Source organism: Anolis carolinensis, unplaced genomic scaffold (assembly GCF_035594765.1).
Source record: "Anolis carolinensis isolate JA03-04 unplaced genomic scaffold, rAnoCar3.1.pri scaffold_11, whole genome shotgun sequence".
In the NCBI taxonomy this organism is placed as follows: Eukaryota; Metazoa; Chordata; class Lepidosauria; order Squamata; family Dactyloidae; genus Anolis; species Anolis carolinensis.
The window spans coordinates 17,755,368-17,771,890 of record NW_026943822.1 but is presented as its reverse complement, the minus strand read 5'-3'; the positions used below and the strand labels follow the sequence as shown (position 1 = coordinate 17,771,890).

General features: G+C 39.3%; 1 protein-coding gene across 8 annotated transcripts in view; it reads right to left on the bottom strand.

The window, feature by feature from the left end:
• Positions 1 to 16,237, bottom strand: part of leo1 (LEO1 homolog, Paf1/RNA polymerase II complex component) — a 113,580-nt gene extending 97,343 nt beyond the window's left edge. For 6 of the 8 annotated variants that reach the window (XR_010000958.1, XR_010000959.1, XR_010000961.1 and 3 more), the window contains exons 1-12: positions 16,078 to 16,237; positions 12,874 to 13,665; positions 12,565 to 12,669; positions 11,701 to 11,795; positions 11,327 to 11,472; positions 11,128 to 11,212; positions 9,607 to 9,701; positions 8,440 to 8,574; positions 8,225 to 8,360; positions 7,167 to 7,353; positions 4,767 to 4,864; positions 2,005 to 2,198 (exon numbers count right to left, since the gene is read on the bottom strand). Coding sequence is in view for 2 of the 8 variants with exons in the window: in XM_003225890.4 (XP_003225938.1) it covers positions 2,091 to 2,198; positions 4,767 to 4,864; positions 7,167 to 7,353; positions 8,225 to 8,360; positions 8,440 to 8,574; positions 9,607 to 9,701; positions 11,128 to 11,212; positions 11,327 to 11,472; positions 11,701 to 11,795; positions 12,565 to 12,669; positions 12,874 to 13,665; positions 16,078 to 16,135 (2,040 nt within the window). In the remaining 6 variants the exon portion in view is untranslated. Of the gene's footprint in view, positions 1 to 1,895; positions 2,199 to 4,766; positions 4,865 to 7,166; positions 7,354 to 8,224; positions 8,361 to 8,439; positions 8,575 to 9,606; positions 9,702 to 11,127; positions 11,213 to 11,326; positions 11,473 to 11,700; positions 11,796 to 12,564; positions 12,670 to 12,873; positions 13,666 to 16,077 lie in introns of those variants that run through there. The other 2 variants (XM_003225890.4, XM_062963447.1) reach the window with 2 other exon arrangements.
• Positions 16,238 to 16,523: the final 286 nt, after the last annotated feature.

Sequence of the window (16,523 nt, the reverse complement as noted above, 5' to 3'; positions counted from 1 at the left end):
TTGTCTTTCCTTAGGCTTACACAACAGTCCTAGCTGGAAAATAAGAAAAAATATTACAATTTGCAGGAGGTTACATTTCTAAAAAAGGTAAAGGTTTCCCCTGACGTTAAGTCCAGTCGTGATCGACTCTGGAGGTTGGTGCTCATCTCCATTTCTAAGCCGAAGAGCCGGCGTTGTCCATAGACATCTCCAGGTCATGTGGCCGGCATGACTGCATGGAGCACTGTTACATTTCTACCCACCTTATTTTTATAATTTTAAATATGCATCTACAGTTTATTCCTGTATATTATTATATTTCCTTTCAGATTCCAGCATTAGTAACATGGTTGTCATCATCCTCAGTTCCATTTTTTTTAATTCTGACAATAATTGCAAGGTTGGCTGCGACCAGGATTGGTCATGATTTTAATTTTCTTAAATTCGCTGTTGCACTTTCTTATGTAATCCTTCCATGCCTATGCTATTTTCTGCCAGTAGTATGGTGTTGTCTGTAAAATATAAATTGTTAATGTTCCTTTCTTGAACCTTTCTGCCTCCTTTCTCTACATCTAATCCTTTACCTATTAGATGTTCAACATTCAAGTTAGTCATGGTGATAAAACTGACTCTTTTGCCAATTGGAAACCATTCCATTGCTCTTTGGACAGCGTAACTAAATAAAGAAACCTTGAGGGTTGCAATTGAACAGAATATTGTTGTGTGCCTTCACGTACCAATAGTCCTCTCCTAGGTTTTTCTTGGCCTTGTTTCTTCAAAGGACCTTCAAAGGACCATTCCTCATAGGCTGCGCGAGAGAGTGACTTGCCCAAGGGGGCTTCCATAGCTGAGTGGGGATTAGACTATTTGGGAGAGGCAGTCAGCAAAACAGAAGACGGTGACTATGCTTGGCTTCGACATAAAGACACATACTTTCCCTTATGAAGCGTAAATGCAAAGGGGATGATGAGGTGTCCCACGTCAGCAGTATGCATTTAACTCAGGCCCCGTAAAATTTAATGAGCCAGCAGGGCTTCGCATTTGGCGAGCCTTGTGTTCTCCACAATAAAGCGCTTCAAGAGGAACTAAAAAACCCCAATGAAAATTCCGGCGCAGCCACACCATCTGATGAATAAACAGTCGTGTAATCTAATAAGATTCTGCCACACAGTAAGAGGGATGCATTTGCAATGTACTGGTTGTGCCTCTTAAAATTAGGAGCCTCTGCCCTGGCATCTAAAAATATTTTCCATTGTCTGGTTTCAGAACTATTTTAAAAAATACCATATATATATGGTTTTTTCATTATGTATTTCGAGCCCCTGGTGGCACAATGAGTTAAACCCTTGTGCCGGCAGGACTGTTTGAAAGTTCGAAACCAGGGAGAGCGGGTGAGCTCCCTCTGTCAGCTCCAGCTCCCCATACGGGGACATGAGAGAAGCCTCCCACAAGGATGGTAAAAGCATCAAACATCCGGGCATCTCCTGGGCAACGTCCCTGCAGACGGCCAATTCTGTCATATATGAGGGTTTTCATTATGCATTTCGAGCCCCTGGTGGCACGAGTTAAACCCTTGTGCCGGCAGGACTGTTTGAAAGTTCAAAGCCAGGGAGAGCGGGTGAGTTCCCTCTGTCAGCTCCAGCTCCCCATGTGGGGACATAAGAGAAGCCTCCCACAAGGATGGTAAAAACATCAAACATCCAGGCATCTCCTGGGCAACGTCCTTGCAGACGGCCAATTCTCTCACGCCAGAAGCGACTTGAAGTTTCTCAAGTCACTCCTGACACTGAAAAAAAAATATGTATTTTATGTTTTAAATGTTCTTATCTATTTTGCATTATCTCGGTGACTCTATTGGATCAAACGGCCATAAAGGCTCTAAATACATAATTCAAGTCCTTCTTGAGAAAGGAAGAAAAAGTCAAAACAAAGAGTTTTATTCACCTTAAAATGACAGACATTATTGTTTCCTTTGTTCTTAGCAAAGAAGCAAAGAACAAAATAAACCTGATGGGATTTACTTACATCTTGTCTGCAGAAGAGACAGCCTCTCTCTTTCTCTCTCTCTGTTTTTTAAAAAAGTATTTTCAAGTTTCAGAATACATTGGGTATTATGCCTCTTCATCTTCGTCTTCTTCATCGCTGATGACATACTTCTTATGCTTCTTACTGGCCTTGTCATCATCCTCTGCTTTCCTCTTCCCCGAAGGCTCCCCTTCCTGCAGGGAAGGAGAGAGTTTTTTTTGTAAAAGTCCGATTCTCAATAATCGCTGTATTAAAACATGGGCATGCACACATATATGTGCTCACTCACACACCAGAACAAGAGTTTTAAAGATCTCAACAGCTACCATTTCATAGAAAAAAATAGAATTGGAGCCATAGTGAGTCAAACCCTGCTCAATGCAGGATCTCCAGGTAAAGTATCCCAGCAGGTAGGCTGAATATCTACAGATATTTTTCAAACATGTCTAGACAATTGGCTCAACTGCTGTCAAAAAGTTCCTTGTAACATTCAATTGAAACCCATTACTCTAATAATTTATGACACCAACCTACCTTTCTACCTTCTGGGACAATAAGAGACAATAAAAGTCCCTTAGATCTTTAAGTCAGTGTTTCAAGGTGCAAAACAAAGCGCTACCTGGGATTTATATCTCCCAGTGAAGGTTCATTACTAGGCCAGCAATTCATGCTATTAACAAATCAAAGCTTTTCTGTAAATGAAAAGACTAAGATAAAGTCCTTGACATTTCTCAAAGTCAACCTCTGAGTGAAACACATCCTTTAAAGAGGCTGGCGACGTTTGCAGCAGTGTTGTCACAAATGCCTCCCTCTCGCCCTGCAACAGAATCTCATTAGATTTCCACAGATGGAAAACCCTTTGCTAATGAGTCCAATTATTTGATTGATTTGAGTTATAAATCGGAGCACGATGGCACCCAGAACATCACTAAAAGCCAGTCCAGACTGAAGGAAAGTGACCCAGAGGCCACAACTACTTATGGGTCATTCAGTAACCGAAATAAACAAAAGGAGTCAAATCAATGGTTCCTGCTCCCTGGATTCAAACCGCCAACCTTTCGGTCGGCAAGTTCAGCAGCTCAGCAGTTTAACCAACTGCGCCACCAGGGGTGTATTGGGAAATAAAAACCATGTTTAACATATTTGTTGATCTTATAAACTGTATAATTAAGTAATATTTTTGGAATTAAAATCTATTTTATAAAGGGATACAAATGTTGTTTGTGTGTGTGAGAGAGAGAGAGAGAGAGAGAGAGAAAGAGAGTGTCTGCTTATGCTTGAGTGTCTGCTTATGCTTGATTGATAGTTCACCCTTATAAACTGCAAAATCTAGATAATAAAATAACATTCCCAATGGTTGACATTTCTGACTTTCATCAGAATTTCACATTGTTTTATCCCTCCCGCTCCTGAATGAACTGATCTTGACACAGGAACTTTTTTCCACATCTGGCCAAATTCCTATTTCAAAGGGTTTCCATATTTCTGGAAACTCTGAAACTCAAAATGTTGTTATGCGTTACAACCAATAATCTTGGTTGCCAAAGTTTTCCTTATTTTATTTTATGGAAACTAACAGCTGATACATAGTTAAAATATGACTCAAGGGAAAAGCATGTCTGGGCACCTGATAATGTGTGGTAGATGCCAAGAGGTTAAGCTTGTCTCTCTGTCTTTGAGGTTTAAGTGCCCTCATGTGTTGAACTTCAGCAAATGCAATTGTGTTTAAAATAAAAGACAAAAAAACCCCTCCAAAGTATGGGTGATCCATTAACGGTTTTTCATCAACACAGATCTGAAAATATCAAGGAGGCTGGAAATAATCCATAGGCTCAGCCTTCTGATCACCAACTTGCTATCCTTTACCATAGTAAAGGTTTTCCCCTGACATTAAGTCCAGTCATGTCTGACGCTGGGGGTTGGCGCTCATCTTCATTTCCAAGTTGAAGAGCTGGCGTTGTCCGTAGACACCTCCAAGGTCATGTGGCCGGCATGACTGCATGGAGTGTTGTTATCTTCCCGCAGGAGCGGTACCTATTGATCTACTCACATTTGCATGTTTTCAAACTGCAAGGTTGGCAGAAGCTGGAGCTGCCAGCAGGAGCTTACTCCACTCCCCAGATTCGAACCATATTAAACCTAATTTTGAAATCCCTTCTCAACAAAATCAGATTTCCCCTTGGGCATATTGCACACTGATCAATATGGAAAAATCAGCTAAACATCTACCATCAGCTCTCCGCTTTCATAAGGCTTGAGGACACAGAATCCCCATGAAAGTAGAAAAATCTCCCCACAGTTTTTGTTATTTGAGGGAACACCTCTTTAAGAATCTCTACCTCCTGAGGTGTGACTCTATGGATCACAGAGTCATACTGGAGGCCCTAGATTCCTAAAGAGACCACATTAACTATATTTGGGAACAATAAAATCTGCAAAAGTTAAACCTGCAAATTTGGAGGGATGGCTGTACAATCACAGCTCTGCATTGAGGTTTTATGTTTACAAAACTGCATCTTACAAACTCTAGTGCAAAGACCTGAAAAACTATACAAAGGACCAGTGTGGTGCAATGGTTAAAGAGTATTGAACTGGGATTTACGGGATCAAGTTGGAGCCCAAGTTTAAAGGGAAAGCTTATCTGAGTTTTATTAAGACAAAAGCTAAAATACCCTTCAGACAAAAACGGTGACATACAGCTTATGTAGTGATAAGTGAATAAACACAGCCATTCAGATTATGCCCCTCTATAGGCCTCTCACCTCATCGCTGTTGAGTTTCTTTGCCTTCAGTAATCGCTGTGTTTTATCTTCATCGGATCCTTCATCGCTGTCTGAAGAATATATCCGAGCGCGTTCCTCTGAAAGGGGAAAAATAATCATCGGTGTTATTCCTGGAAAGTTAAACTGCAAACATAATTGTGTTACAAATGACTGAGCGTAGCTTAGAAACCGGCTATTCAGATGTGTGTTTGTACAAAGTGAGGCCAGGTTGTGTGCTACAAAAGGCATTTTCCATATGTGGAAAATGTATATATGCAAGCAACACTTAACAGTGGCAGATATTTGCTCATTGCCACTTGCTGCTGCAAAAAACAAGAAAGCAATTATTTGGTGTGAAAAGGAGATGCACAGCACAAACTGGGACACAAAAAAACAGCTAGGAAGCTAACAAAAGGAAATAAAACTGCTAAAAACTAGGTGATTAGATATAAGATGGACTAGATCAGGGGTCCCCAAACTAAGGCCCGGGGGCCAGATGCAGCCCTCCAAGGTCATTTACCTGGGCCCCGCCCTGATGTATAATAGAAATTTTTTATATCAGTTTTAATAATATATTGTATATACTTATGATATTGATAATAATATTATCATGTTATACAATATAATAATTATTATAATACCATATAATAATATTAATTATATGTTATATATTACATATAATATTACAGTATAGTGGTATAGTTCAATATAGTAATGTATAATGCTAATATTGTGCTATGCTAATAATACAATACATTGTATGTACATACAGCTGCTCTGAGTTCCCTTTGGGGTGAGATATAAATGTAGTAAATGAATAAATAAATAATTTTAGACTTAGGCTTATAATATAATATATATATATATATATTTATATATAATATATTTTATATCATTTTGAATAATACAATATTATATATATACATATAATATTGATAAAATATTATAATGTTATACAATATAATATTAATTATATGATATATATTACATATAATATTACAATATAGTGGTATAGTTCAATATAGTAATATATAATGCTAATATTGTGCTATGCTAATAATATAATATATTGTATGTACATACAGCTGCTCTGAGTCCCCTTCGGGGTGAGAGGGCGGGATATAAATGTAATAAATAAATGTAGTAAATGAATAAATAAATAATTCTAGACTTAGGCTCGCCCAAAGTCTGAAATGACTTGAAGGCACACAACAACAACAACAATCCTAATTAACTTGACTATCTCATTGGCCAGAAGCAGGCCCACACTTCCCATTGAAATCCTGATAGGTTTATGTTGGTTACAATTGTTTTCATTTTTAAATATTGTATTGTTCTTTCATTGTTATTGTTGTTGTTTCGCACTACAAATAAGACATGTGCAATGTGCATAGGAATTTGTCCGGGTTTTTTTTCCAAATGATAATCCGGCCCCTCAACAGTCTGAAGGATTGTGGACTGGCCCTCTGCTTTAAAAGTTTGAAGACCCCTGGACTAGATGCTGGGAGAGGAAATGTTTTCTATACATTACGGTGTCTGTAGAATCCTGCAGAAGGTTGAGCTTGGAAGGTGCATTCTTTTGGATTACACCTCCCTGAACCCCTCAACCAGTAATACACTTAAGAGAACACTCAGTTTATTGCACTTAAGACAATTTCACAATTTGATTTGGTTTTTATGAAATGTCTTGAGATCCATTTTTAGGAAGAAGGTAAAACAATAAATCCAGTAAAATGAACAATAATGTTCTCTTCCAGCCATGGCCAACAAAATGAACAGAGGAAGCAAAAAGTTGAATGTCCATCCATTTGTTTACGGTTCATTAAAGCAGAGATTCTACATATAGTGCAGCCAGGTATAGTTGTAGGCTAGCAGGTAACTCTTGACAACACTTCAGGCATAGAAAGAAGGAAGCATATGGACATACAGTAGAGTCTCACTTATCCAACATAAACGGGCCGGCAGAACGTTGGATAAGCAAATACGTTGGATAATAAGGAGAGATTAAGAAAAAGCCTATTAAACATCAAAATAGGTTATGATTTTACAAATTAAGCACCAAAACATCATGTTATACAACAAGTTTGACAGAAAAAGTAATTCATTACACATTAATGCTATGTAGTAATTACTGTATTTACGAATTTAGCACCAAAATATCACAATGCATTGAAAACATTAACTACAAAAATGCGTTGGATAATCCAGAACGTTGGATAAGTGAGACTCTACTGTATATTTAAGAATCAAAGGGTCCTCAGACACCAAGAAGCATAAGTCTACTAAGTAATTCCACTCAATCAGTCTATTAAATTCAATATTTATACACACTCCAGGATAGCCGGAAGCAGATTTTTAAATCAACAACCCAGATCTGATTCAAATGGAAGTTGTTTTTACCTCTGATGCCACCTTTGTATCTGTTCTTGATGGCTGCCAGGCTGATGGCTTCCTCGCCTTCATCTTCATCATCGTAGCGATCCGGCTCCAAGTAGCTAGCGCTCAAGCCCCTCTGGTGCTGCTTCTCCCGCATCCTCCGCTGCTGGGACTCCCTGCGGATGGACGCTCGCAGCCTCTCCTCCTCTTTCTGCCAAGGGAAAAGAACACAAATGTTCAGGAGATTCCACTTGAACATTAGGAAAAACTTCCTAACTGTGAGATCTGCTCAGCAGTGGAACTCTCTGCCCCGGAGTGTGGTGGAGGCTCCTTCTTTGGAGGTTTTTAAGCAGAGGCTGGATGGCCATCTGTCGGGGGTGTTTTGAATGTAATTTTATTTTAAAATAAGATTACTCTTTCTGATCGCCCTGTATTTTATCCTGAGCCTTATGTTGAGCCTGTATAATTTTTGCCTCTCTCTATCTATATATATTGCACCATGCTCAGACTCATTGTTCTGATATGCTGTTTTATCCTATTTTATGCTATTATATGGTTTTATTGTTTATATTGTTTATATTGGTTTTATTGCATGACTGTTTATTATTAGTGACATTGGGCTTGTTCCGTGAGCCGCCCGGAGTCCCTCTGGGGAGATGGGAGCGGGATATAAAAATAAAGTATTATTATTATTATTATTATTGACACAACGACATTGTATGTTTAGGACTGTGTGATGTATTTTCAGATGATGCGCGCAGATCCCAGTAGGGTGGCCTTTTGCAGGGTTATTATTCTGCGTCTTGGCAGAATGGGGTTGGACTGGATGGCCCATGAGGTCTCTTCCAACTCGATGATTCTACAGTGACAAATGGGACAGGGAGGTTTCACACATGGTGTGTGGAATCTATATAGCCACACAATTAATTTTAACTAAGTGTGTTTTTTAATCTGTTGCAATCAGTGTTGTATTCAAACTGGGAAAAATGTGAGGAGAATAAATAATAGCAGCAGTAGTAATTATTATTCATTTTTAAACCTGCCTCTAAAACAGCTCTGGACTCCCAACCCTAAATCTATACCTTAATCATTTCTGTGCGTTGGGATTCAGGGTCGCGACCGGCCATTGGCAAAATACGTATTTTTTGTGTCTTTGAACATCTGTCCGCAAGGGAGAGAGTCATCTTCCTGTGCGTGGCGCTGTCTGTCGAGTGAGGCCTAGGTGAAAATAGTTGTCAAATTAAAATATTATTTAGTGAATTTCAGCTCGAGAACTTAATATGACTCAAGTACTTACCTAAAGGTGAGTTTAGTTTTGAACACCGCTTGCCCCTGCAAACCCGTTCCCTGTCTGATGAAGAGATGGTTGTGGTCCCCTTGCAATGGCGCTTTGTACACGTCAAACACTTCATTCCCCAAATGCAGCGACATGCTTCAAAAGAAGATGGAAAATAACTATACAACAACCCCAGAGATACTTTACTTTGTTTAGAATTGGCATTTATATTCTACCATCTAAGGAAATACATTAAAAAGTATTTTTAATGTACTAAAAAGCAAAAATATACTATTCTAGGAGTAAGAATATGATTTATTATTAGCCTTAATAAAATATTGACTTATCATAAATGCTCTCTTAACTCTCTGTTATCATATCTCTCTGTTAACCAAATGATGACATACTGCTTGGAAATCCTGACTATTATTATTATTATTATTATTATTATTATTACAGTATTATATTTTCCAACTGTTGTACTGGAACAACAATGACTGTTTAGTTTAACTTTTAACAGTTTTTGGCAGTTCTTTGATAGAAGATTACCAATGTCAGCTGCTTCTAACCTAGCGATTTTATTCGAAGTGTTTAATGCCAGTGCTAATGCTTTTTTGCTTTTTGGTGCGTTTCTTTTGCATTTTTATAGCGCCATTTGTTCAGATTTTATATATATATATATATATATATAGATAGATAGATAGATAGATACTTTAGCTTTGTTTTTGTTTTTTTCTCTCTCTCTCTCCCTTTTTGATCCTTTTTTAATCGCAGTTTTCCTACTTTCTATACAAGCAAATGTTCTCACTCTTTTGATGTTAACTTATTCTATCTTATAAGGTAAAACTTCAATAAAAATATATTTTTAAAAAGGGCATCTAGCCCTGTAATGCAGGCAACACAATAAAAGCATCCCTGAAAGATAACCATTCAATGTATGCTTGAAGACCTCGAAAGATGGAAGGTCCTCCTCCCGCTGAAGCAGCCCATTCCACTCCTGAACCATCCTTACAGGGAAGAAATCTGTCTACTGATCCTACTAAAGCAGGCATGGGCAAACCTGGGCCCTCCAAATGTTTTGGACTTCAACTCCCACCATTCCTAACAGCCTCAGGCCCATCTGTGCAATAAACAGCATGTATTGCTACTTTGCAAGGACAGTCTAAGCTGTGCCTAGCACAAACTCACCTTCCATCAGACCATTTGACTATCCGTGCATTGCTTTCACGAATTTCGTTCCCTTCTTCGTCTCGACGAATTCGCCAACGTATTGTGTTCTCCACCTGTCAATACACAAAATCATGATGTGCAGAAGCATTTTGTAAGCGTAACTACCAAAACAAGACATAACAGGGTGGGGAAATTAACTTGGTAAATATACCATGAATTGCTCTTCTGACTACTGGCTTACAGTATATACTTGAGTATAAGCCAATCCAAATATAAGCTGAGGCACCTAATTTTATCACAAAAAAACTGGGAAAACATTGACTCCAGTATAAGCCGAGATACCAATAGAATTACATTAATTGTAATATAATAATATATGTATATTGTATATACATATAATATAGATAATATTATAATGTAATACAATATAATAATAATACACTATTATAATTGTATATTATATATTACATGTAGTATTATTAATAATGTTGCAGTACAGTGGTATAGTACAATATAGTAATATATAATGTTTATATTGTGCTATGCTTATAATATAATATATTGTACGTATATATATATAATTTGTAAGCCGCCCTGAGTCTCCTTCAGGGTGAGAAGGGCGGGATATAAATGCTGCAAATAAATAAATACCATATTTACTTGAGTATAAGCCAACCTGAATATAAGCTGAGGCACCTAATTTTACCACAAAAAAACTGGGAAAACATTGACTCCAGTATAAGCCGAGATACCAATAAAATTACATTAATTGAGGCATCAGTAGTTTAAATGTTTTTGAATCTTTACATCAAACTGTAATTTAAGATATGACTGTTCAACTCTGATTAAATCATTTTCATCTTCTTCAAGGTAAATGTGCTTATGTATCCTTTTAATAATAACAGAGTGAAATAACAAATGTAATAATAATAAATGCAGTAAAATAATAAATGTAATAATAGAGTAAAATAATAAATGTATTAATAATAAAAATAGAGTAAAATAAATGTAAAAGTAACAACAATAATATAGTAAAATAATAAATGTAATAATAATAATTTATAGAAAAATACGGTAATAAATAAAGTATAAGCTGAGGGGGTTTTTTTTAAGTCCTAAAAAAGGGCTGAAAAACTAGGCTTATACTCAAGTATATACAGTAGTTCATATTTGCAATATTGCTCAGCTGCAATGTATTAATGGTCAACACAGGGGCCATGACTAGGGCTTGGAGCAATGGCTTCAAATTACAGGAAAGGAAATTCCACCCAAACATTAGGAATAACTTCTTGAATGTAAGAGCAGTTCAACACTGCCTCGGAGTCTGGTGATTGTTCCGACTCTGGAGGTTTTTAAGAAGAAGATTAAACAGTCAATGGTTTGCAGACCAGCACTGTTTCATGGACCACCACTCTGAGTAGTACTGACACAAATAACACTCACAGCACAGATGTTAAAACCAAATTTATGATAGAAAAATAACCACATTAGATAGGTCCATGCACATCTATGCTGGAGGAACAGAATTTCAATGCATACCTTCAGTTTCAATCTCGTTCTGCCTTCTTCATCAAGCATCTCCTCGTCTTCAAATTCATCTTCGTAATACTGCGGATCAAAAGGCCTGTAAAAAAATTAAGAATGCTAAGAGCCACTCTGTAGTTTCTTTTCCCCCCAACCAAACAGGAATATTTGTTTTGAGGTCCGTGTGTATATTTCTTCCTTTTCTTTTTTTTACCTAGGTTCAACACTGAGGAAGTTGGGAAGCTTCACAAAATATAAATCATTTCCTAAATCTGTGTTTACTTTGGGAATTTCTACTTCTATTCGCGTTTCTGGAACAGGCTCTTCTTCCTGCTGATCCTCATTCAATCCATTCTCATCCTAATAAAACAGACAAAGAGCAAATTACACATGGAACGGGACTGTCATGCTATATTATGTACTATTAAGAGGTTTATATTGACCCAACTCCTTTTGATAAGATCAAGGATTACTTTGGCACTTTTACTCAGAATATTTAGATCAAACAAATATAATAAGCAAATGAAGTTATCAATATGTTAAGGGTCAAATTGATAGACTGAGATGTGATGTTACAAAGCTACTTACAATGGGCTGCCCTGGAGTTGGAGGCTTCTCTTCCCCATCACTCCCTGAAGATATGTCATCTGCCCCTCCAAACAGATCCATGGCATCCCTGTTATCTTGTCCAAAGAATAAGACAGAAGCAGCATTATTTTGACTTCCCATAATATATATCTTAGGAAGGAGGGAAAAACAGGCTATTTTAATAGATCTTATGCAGGTACATTATGCAGAACTCTCAAAGGAAACAAACAGTACCTATGAGCACATTGCACTGAAAAATTATAATGGAAAGCCAATAGGCATAAAAAGACATTAGTATAAGGTTTGCATTTTGATTAACTGCTCTGTGTGCAAATCCTAAGTCAGCCATAAAACATAACTGGTTTCTCGCTTTTACACAGTATCATCTACCTCACAGAGCTGCTGAAAGGTTCAAAACAGGATTATATATCCCATGTATACGCTTTATTTTAATGGTATCTAATGGGCACAAATGTATTGCTGATTCTTGGCGCCCTAGAAACAGCAATTGCCAGTCGTTTGAATTATATGTTCGGACAAAAACTAGTATACATGATTCTGCCCCAGACCATTTATATTTATAACAATGACTTGAGTAGCACTTAGGGTATCAGGCAATGGAAAACTCCTTGGAAGAAAGACAGACCAATACAACATTGTTTTATTTTTGTTTAATAGTTGTCGGGTCTGAAGTTAACCAGGACCTCCAAGGATCCACTGGCCAAGATGTTGCCAATCTCAATTTAAACCAAGCTTTCAGCAAAGACAGGGAGGCTACATGCAACCACACAAGGCTTTTGGCAAATAAAAATCCTGTTTTTCCCACTTCTGCTCATGCCGAAAATAAAAAGAACCACTGCTTACCTTTCTGTCCTTCCGCATCACTCTCCATTTCAGAATCGGATGCTATTTGTTTCTTACGCTTCATCTGTGGCATCTCATCATCACTGTCACTGCCTCTTGCGGAATCTAAGAAACATTAAAGTTAGTTCCATGGGAACTCCTACAAGAGGGACACTCACCAGATGGTTTAGATTACAACTCCCACAATCCATGACTACTGGCTAGGTTGACTGAGGTTGATAGCCACTGAAGGCTGGGAGTGGACGTTGTAGTCAGTGGCACCAGCAATGGACTGGGAGGGGGAAAGCTAGGCTACTTATTCGCGCTTACCAGATTTGCGTTCATGTTCTTCCTCGTCCTCTGAGAGTCGGTGCTCATCATCCGAATGCTGAGGCTTCTCATCGTCTGAGTTCTGCATCTTCTCCTCATCGGAACGCTGTGGCCTTTCGTCTTCATCGTCTGAATTCAGCACATTCTCTTCGTCCGAATTCCGAGGCCTTTCATCTTCGTCTGAATTCTGTAACTTTTCCTCATCCGAGACTTGAGGCCTCTCTTCATCATCCGAAATGTGCATTTTCTCCTCATCTGAATGCTGCAGCCTTTCTTTACCGTCTGAAACCGGAAGCCTCTCCTCATCATCGGAGATCTTCTCTTCATCGTCTGAATGCTGCAGTCGTTCTTCATCGTCTGAGATCTGGAGTTTGTCCTCGTCGTCCGACTGATCACTTTTGTCTTCCCTTCCCCATTTCTCATCTTCCGAGTGTCCTTTCTCAGACCCTTCTGGCTCCGAGTGATGGCTGCCATCCTCTGATCTGTGGTCCTCGTCTTCATCTTCATCGTGACCAGCTTCAGAACCGCTGTGCTGGTCAGCATCTGACTGGTCGCGATCCTCCGCTTCGGAGTGTCCAGAGACTTCAGAGGGATTGTAGGATCTTTCCGACCGGTTTTCACTACCGCTATGATGAGAAGCACCATCATCCTCACTATCGTCCCCAAACAATTCTTTATTACTGGGTTTTAAAGTCTCTTGGTCATCCTCTCTTTCACTCTCGCTACCGGAAATATTACTGACAGAACCAGCATTGTCCTGATCAGAATCAGACTCAGAGCCCGAATCCGAATCTGTCAAGAAAAACAAAATATGAAGCCATAATATTAATCATTGATAATTGACATTGGTTTTGCTCTCTGTGTGAGCATGATGATGACCTTTGCTTGTTATATTTTGCTTTTGGTTTGCTTTGAGGGGACTATTCTGTGCACCCTGTATCTGTATTAATTTATTTACCATATTTATATCCAGCCTTTCTCAATCCAACAGGTAGCAGTTTGATGCCATACACACACACATCAAATAAACAATTACAATTAAAACCAATAATTAAAACCAGAATTATTAAAACATCAATTAAAATCACGCCATCCAAAACATAATCCAGGGTTGTTCCATCTTGTCAATCACGTTGATTGAGTTTTTTGCTGAAGGTCAGAAGAGAAAAGGGGCCACCAGTGAGAAGGCCCTGTCTCTCGTCCCCACCAATCACTTTGAATTGTGCTCAGTAGCAAATTGGCAGCCAGTAGAGCCGGTGCAACAGGGGGGTTGTGTGCTCCCTGTATCCTGCTCTGGTGAGAAATCTGGCTGCCACCCATTGAACCACTTGAACCTTCCGAACAGTCTTCAAAGGCAACCCCACATAGAGCATGTTGCAGTAATCCATTCAGGATGTAACCAGAGAGTAGACTACCTTTTGTCATGGCCTTGGTCTTATATAATAAGCTATTTGATTGATATAATATAAGGAAAATCAAGTTTTATACCAAACTAGCACCTATACGGGGCATGGGCAAACTTTGGTCCTCTCAGTATTTTGGACCTCAACTCTCACAATTCCTGGCAGCAAATAGGTTATTTCAACAGAAAGGAGGAAACCATGAAAATGAACATTACCAAGGACCAGAGGAATCCTCACATTTCTGCAAGAGTCTACCGTATACCATGAAGGTGTGGACAAGACCACCAAACGCAGCAGCATTACCCAGACATGAATCAAGGAGCAGGAAAGGCACTGCAGACTAATCCAACCAGAGAAGTCAGCCATAGCAAAGCACCTGAAGAATATTATTTGAGAACACAGAAATGCTGGACCACTCTAACAACTACCATGTCAGATGACACAGAGAAGCCATTGAAATCCACAACCACGTGGATCAGTTTCCCTATCAGTTTCGATTGTTGCCCACTCATGTCCTGTACTGGACCTTTTAATGACTTGTGGATTTACAAAATATTGTAAATATTTTATGCATTTTAATTATGTTTATTTCAAACTATGGCCTGTGTAATCTATTTTTAGTATGACGCTTGTTGTTTTAACTGTTGATTTTATGATGTTTATGTGATTTGATTGGGCTTGTCCCCAGGTGAGCTGCTCCGAGTTCCCATGGGGAGATGGAGGCGGCATACAATAATAATAATAATAATAATAATAATAATAATAATAATAAAACTTTATTTGTACCCCGCCACCATCTCCCCACGGGGACTTGGGGCGGCTCACATGGGGCAAGGCCCGACCAGCATAATTTACAAAAACAACAGCATAAGTACATTGCACAATATACAAAAAATAAAACACAGTAAGACAATAAAACAGGAGTTAACACAGTGGTAATAATATCAATCAGCTACCAAGTACAATTCAGTTGACTTCATTGGTGGTGGTGGTGGTGGTGGGGGGGGGGGGGACTGCAGCAGCAATATAAAAATAACATCATCAGTTAAAATACTCAAATAAAAGGGACCTAATAAAATTCAGGATAGAGTTATAATGCCAACTGAGGCTGGTCATCCAATGACTGCCTCACCAAAGGCCAACCTAAACATCCAGGTCTTCAGTTGTTTCTTGAAGGAGGATACATAAAATAAAATTATTATTATTATTATTATCATGTGGACAATTTCAACAGAAAGGAGGAAACCATAAAAATGAGAAAATCTGGCAACCATTATTTTTTTAAAAACCTCTAAAATCAGGATAGTAAATAACTAACAACACTCAGAAAACAGGGGAATTCCAGACATGAAGCAATGAGGGCCAGCTAACACCTCCCAAAAAAGGAGCCCTCAGGTGGGGCGCAGCCAGGCTTTGAAGCTGCAGGGCTATTCAATGCTAATGAAATGCAACATTTACACTTGCCTCAAACAGACAAAGAGTTCTTTCTCCCACCCTGGACATTATTCCACAGATATATCAACCCCACTTGCCTAGTTTCCAACAGACCTCGCAACCTCTGAGGATGCCTGCCATAGATGTGGGCGAAACGTCAGGAGAGAATGCTTCTGGAACATGGCCAGACAGCCCGGGGAACTCACAGCAACCCTGTAACTCTCATATTTCCATAGCATTGAGCCATGGCAGTTAAAGCGGGATAAAACTGGGTTAACCCCACAGTGTAGAGGCGCGCCGGGAGTGTTGAGGCCTAACCGTGGCCTTGCCCTGAGAGTAAAGGAAGGCTTGGAAAAGGAAATGTTACCTTTCTGCTCCGGTTCGGTGTCGGCATCACTGCCAAAAAGCTCCTCCATGTCCGCCATGGCTTCCCTCCCCAAACTCTAAATTAAGCCGGAAGAGGGTGCTTGCTCCTTGACGCAAACAAATCGCGACGACAGAGAGAGTTGGGGAGGGAAGGGCCAGAGCGCCGCACGCAGACGCTAGGCTCCGCCTTCGGACACGGCGCCATAGAGAGGGAAAAGCAGGGCGGTGCCTTTGCTGCCCCCAGTGGACACATCGGGAATCGCGCGCCCCCTTCATTGAAGGCGCAGAGAGTGACGCCTTTGGCTCAGGATTCAGCGACTGTCATGTGTGGTCCTTGGCCGCCCCCAGTGGCCACGTTGGGAATTGCATGCTTGTTTTCCTTTACAGTAGAGTCTCACTTATCCAACACAAACGGGCCGGCAGAACGTTGGATAAGCGAATACGTTG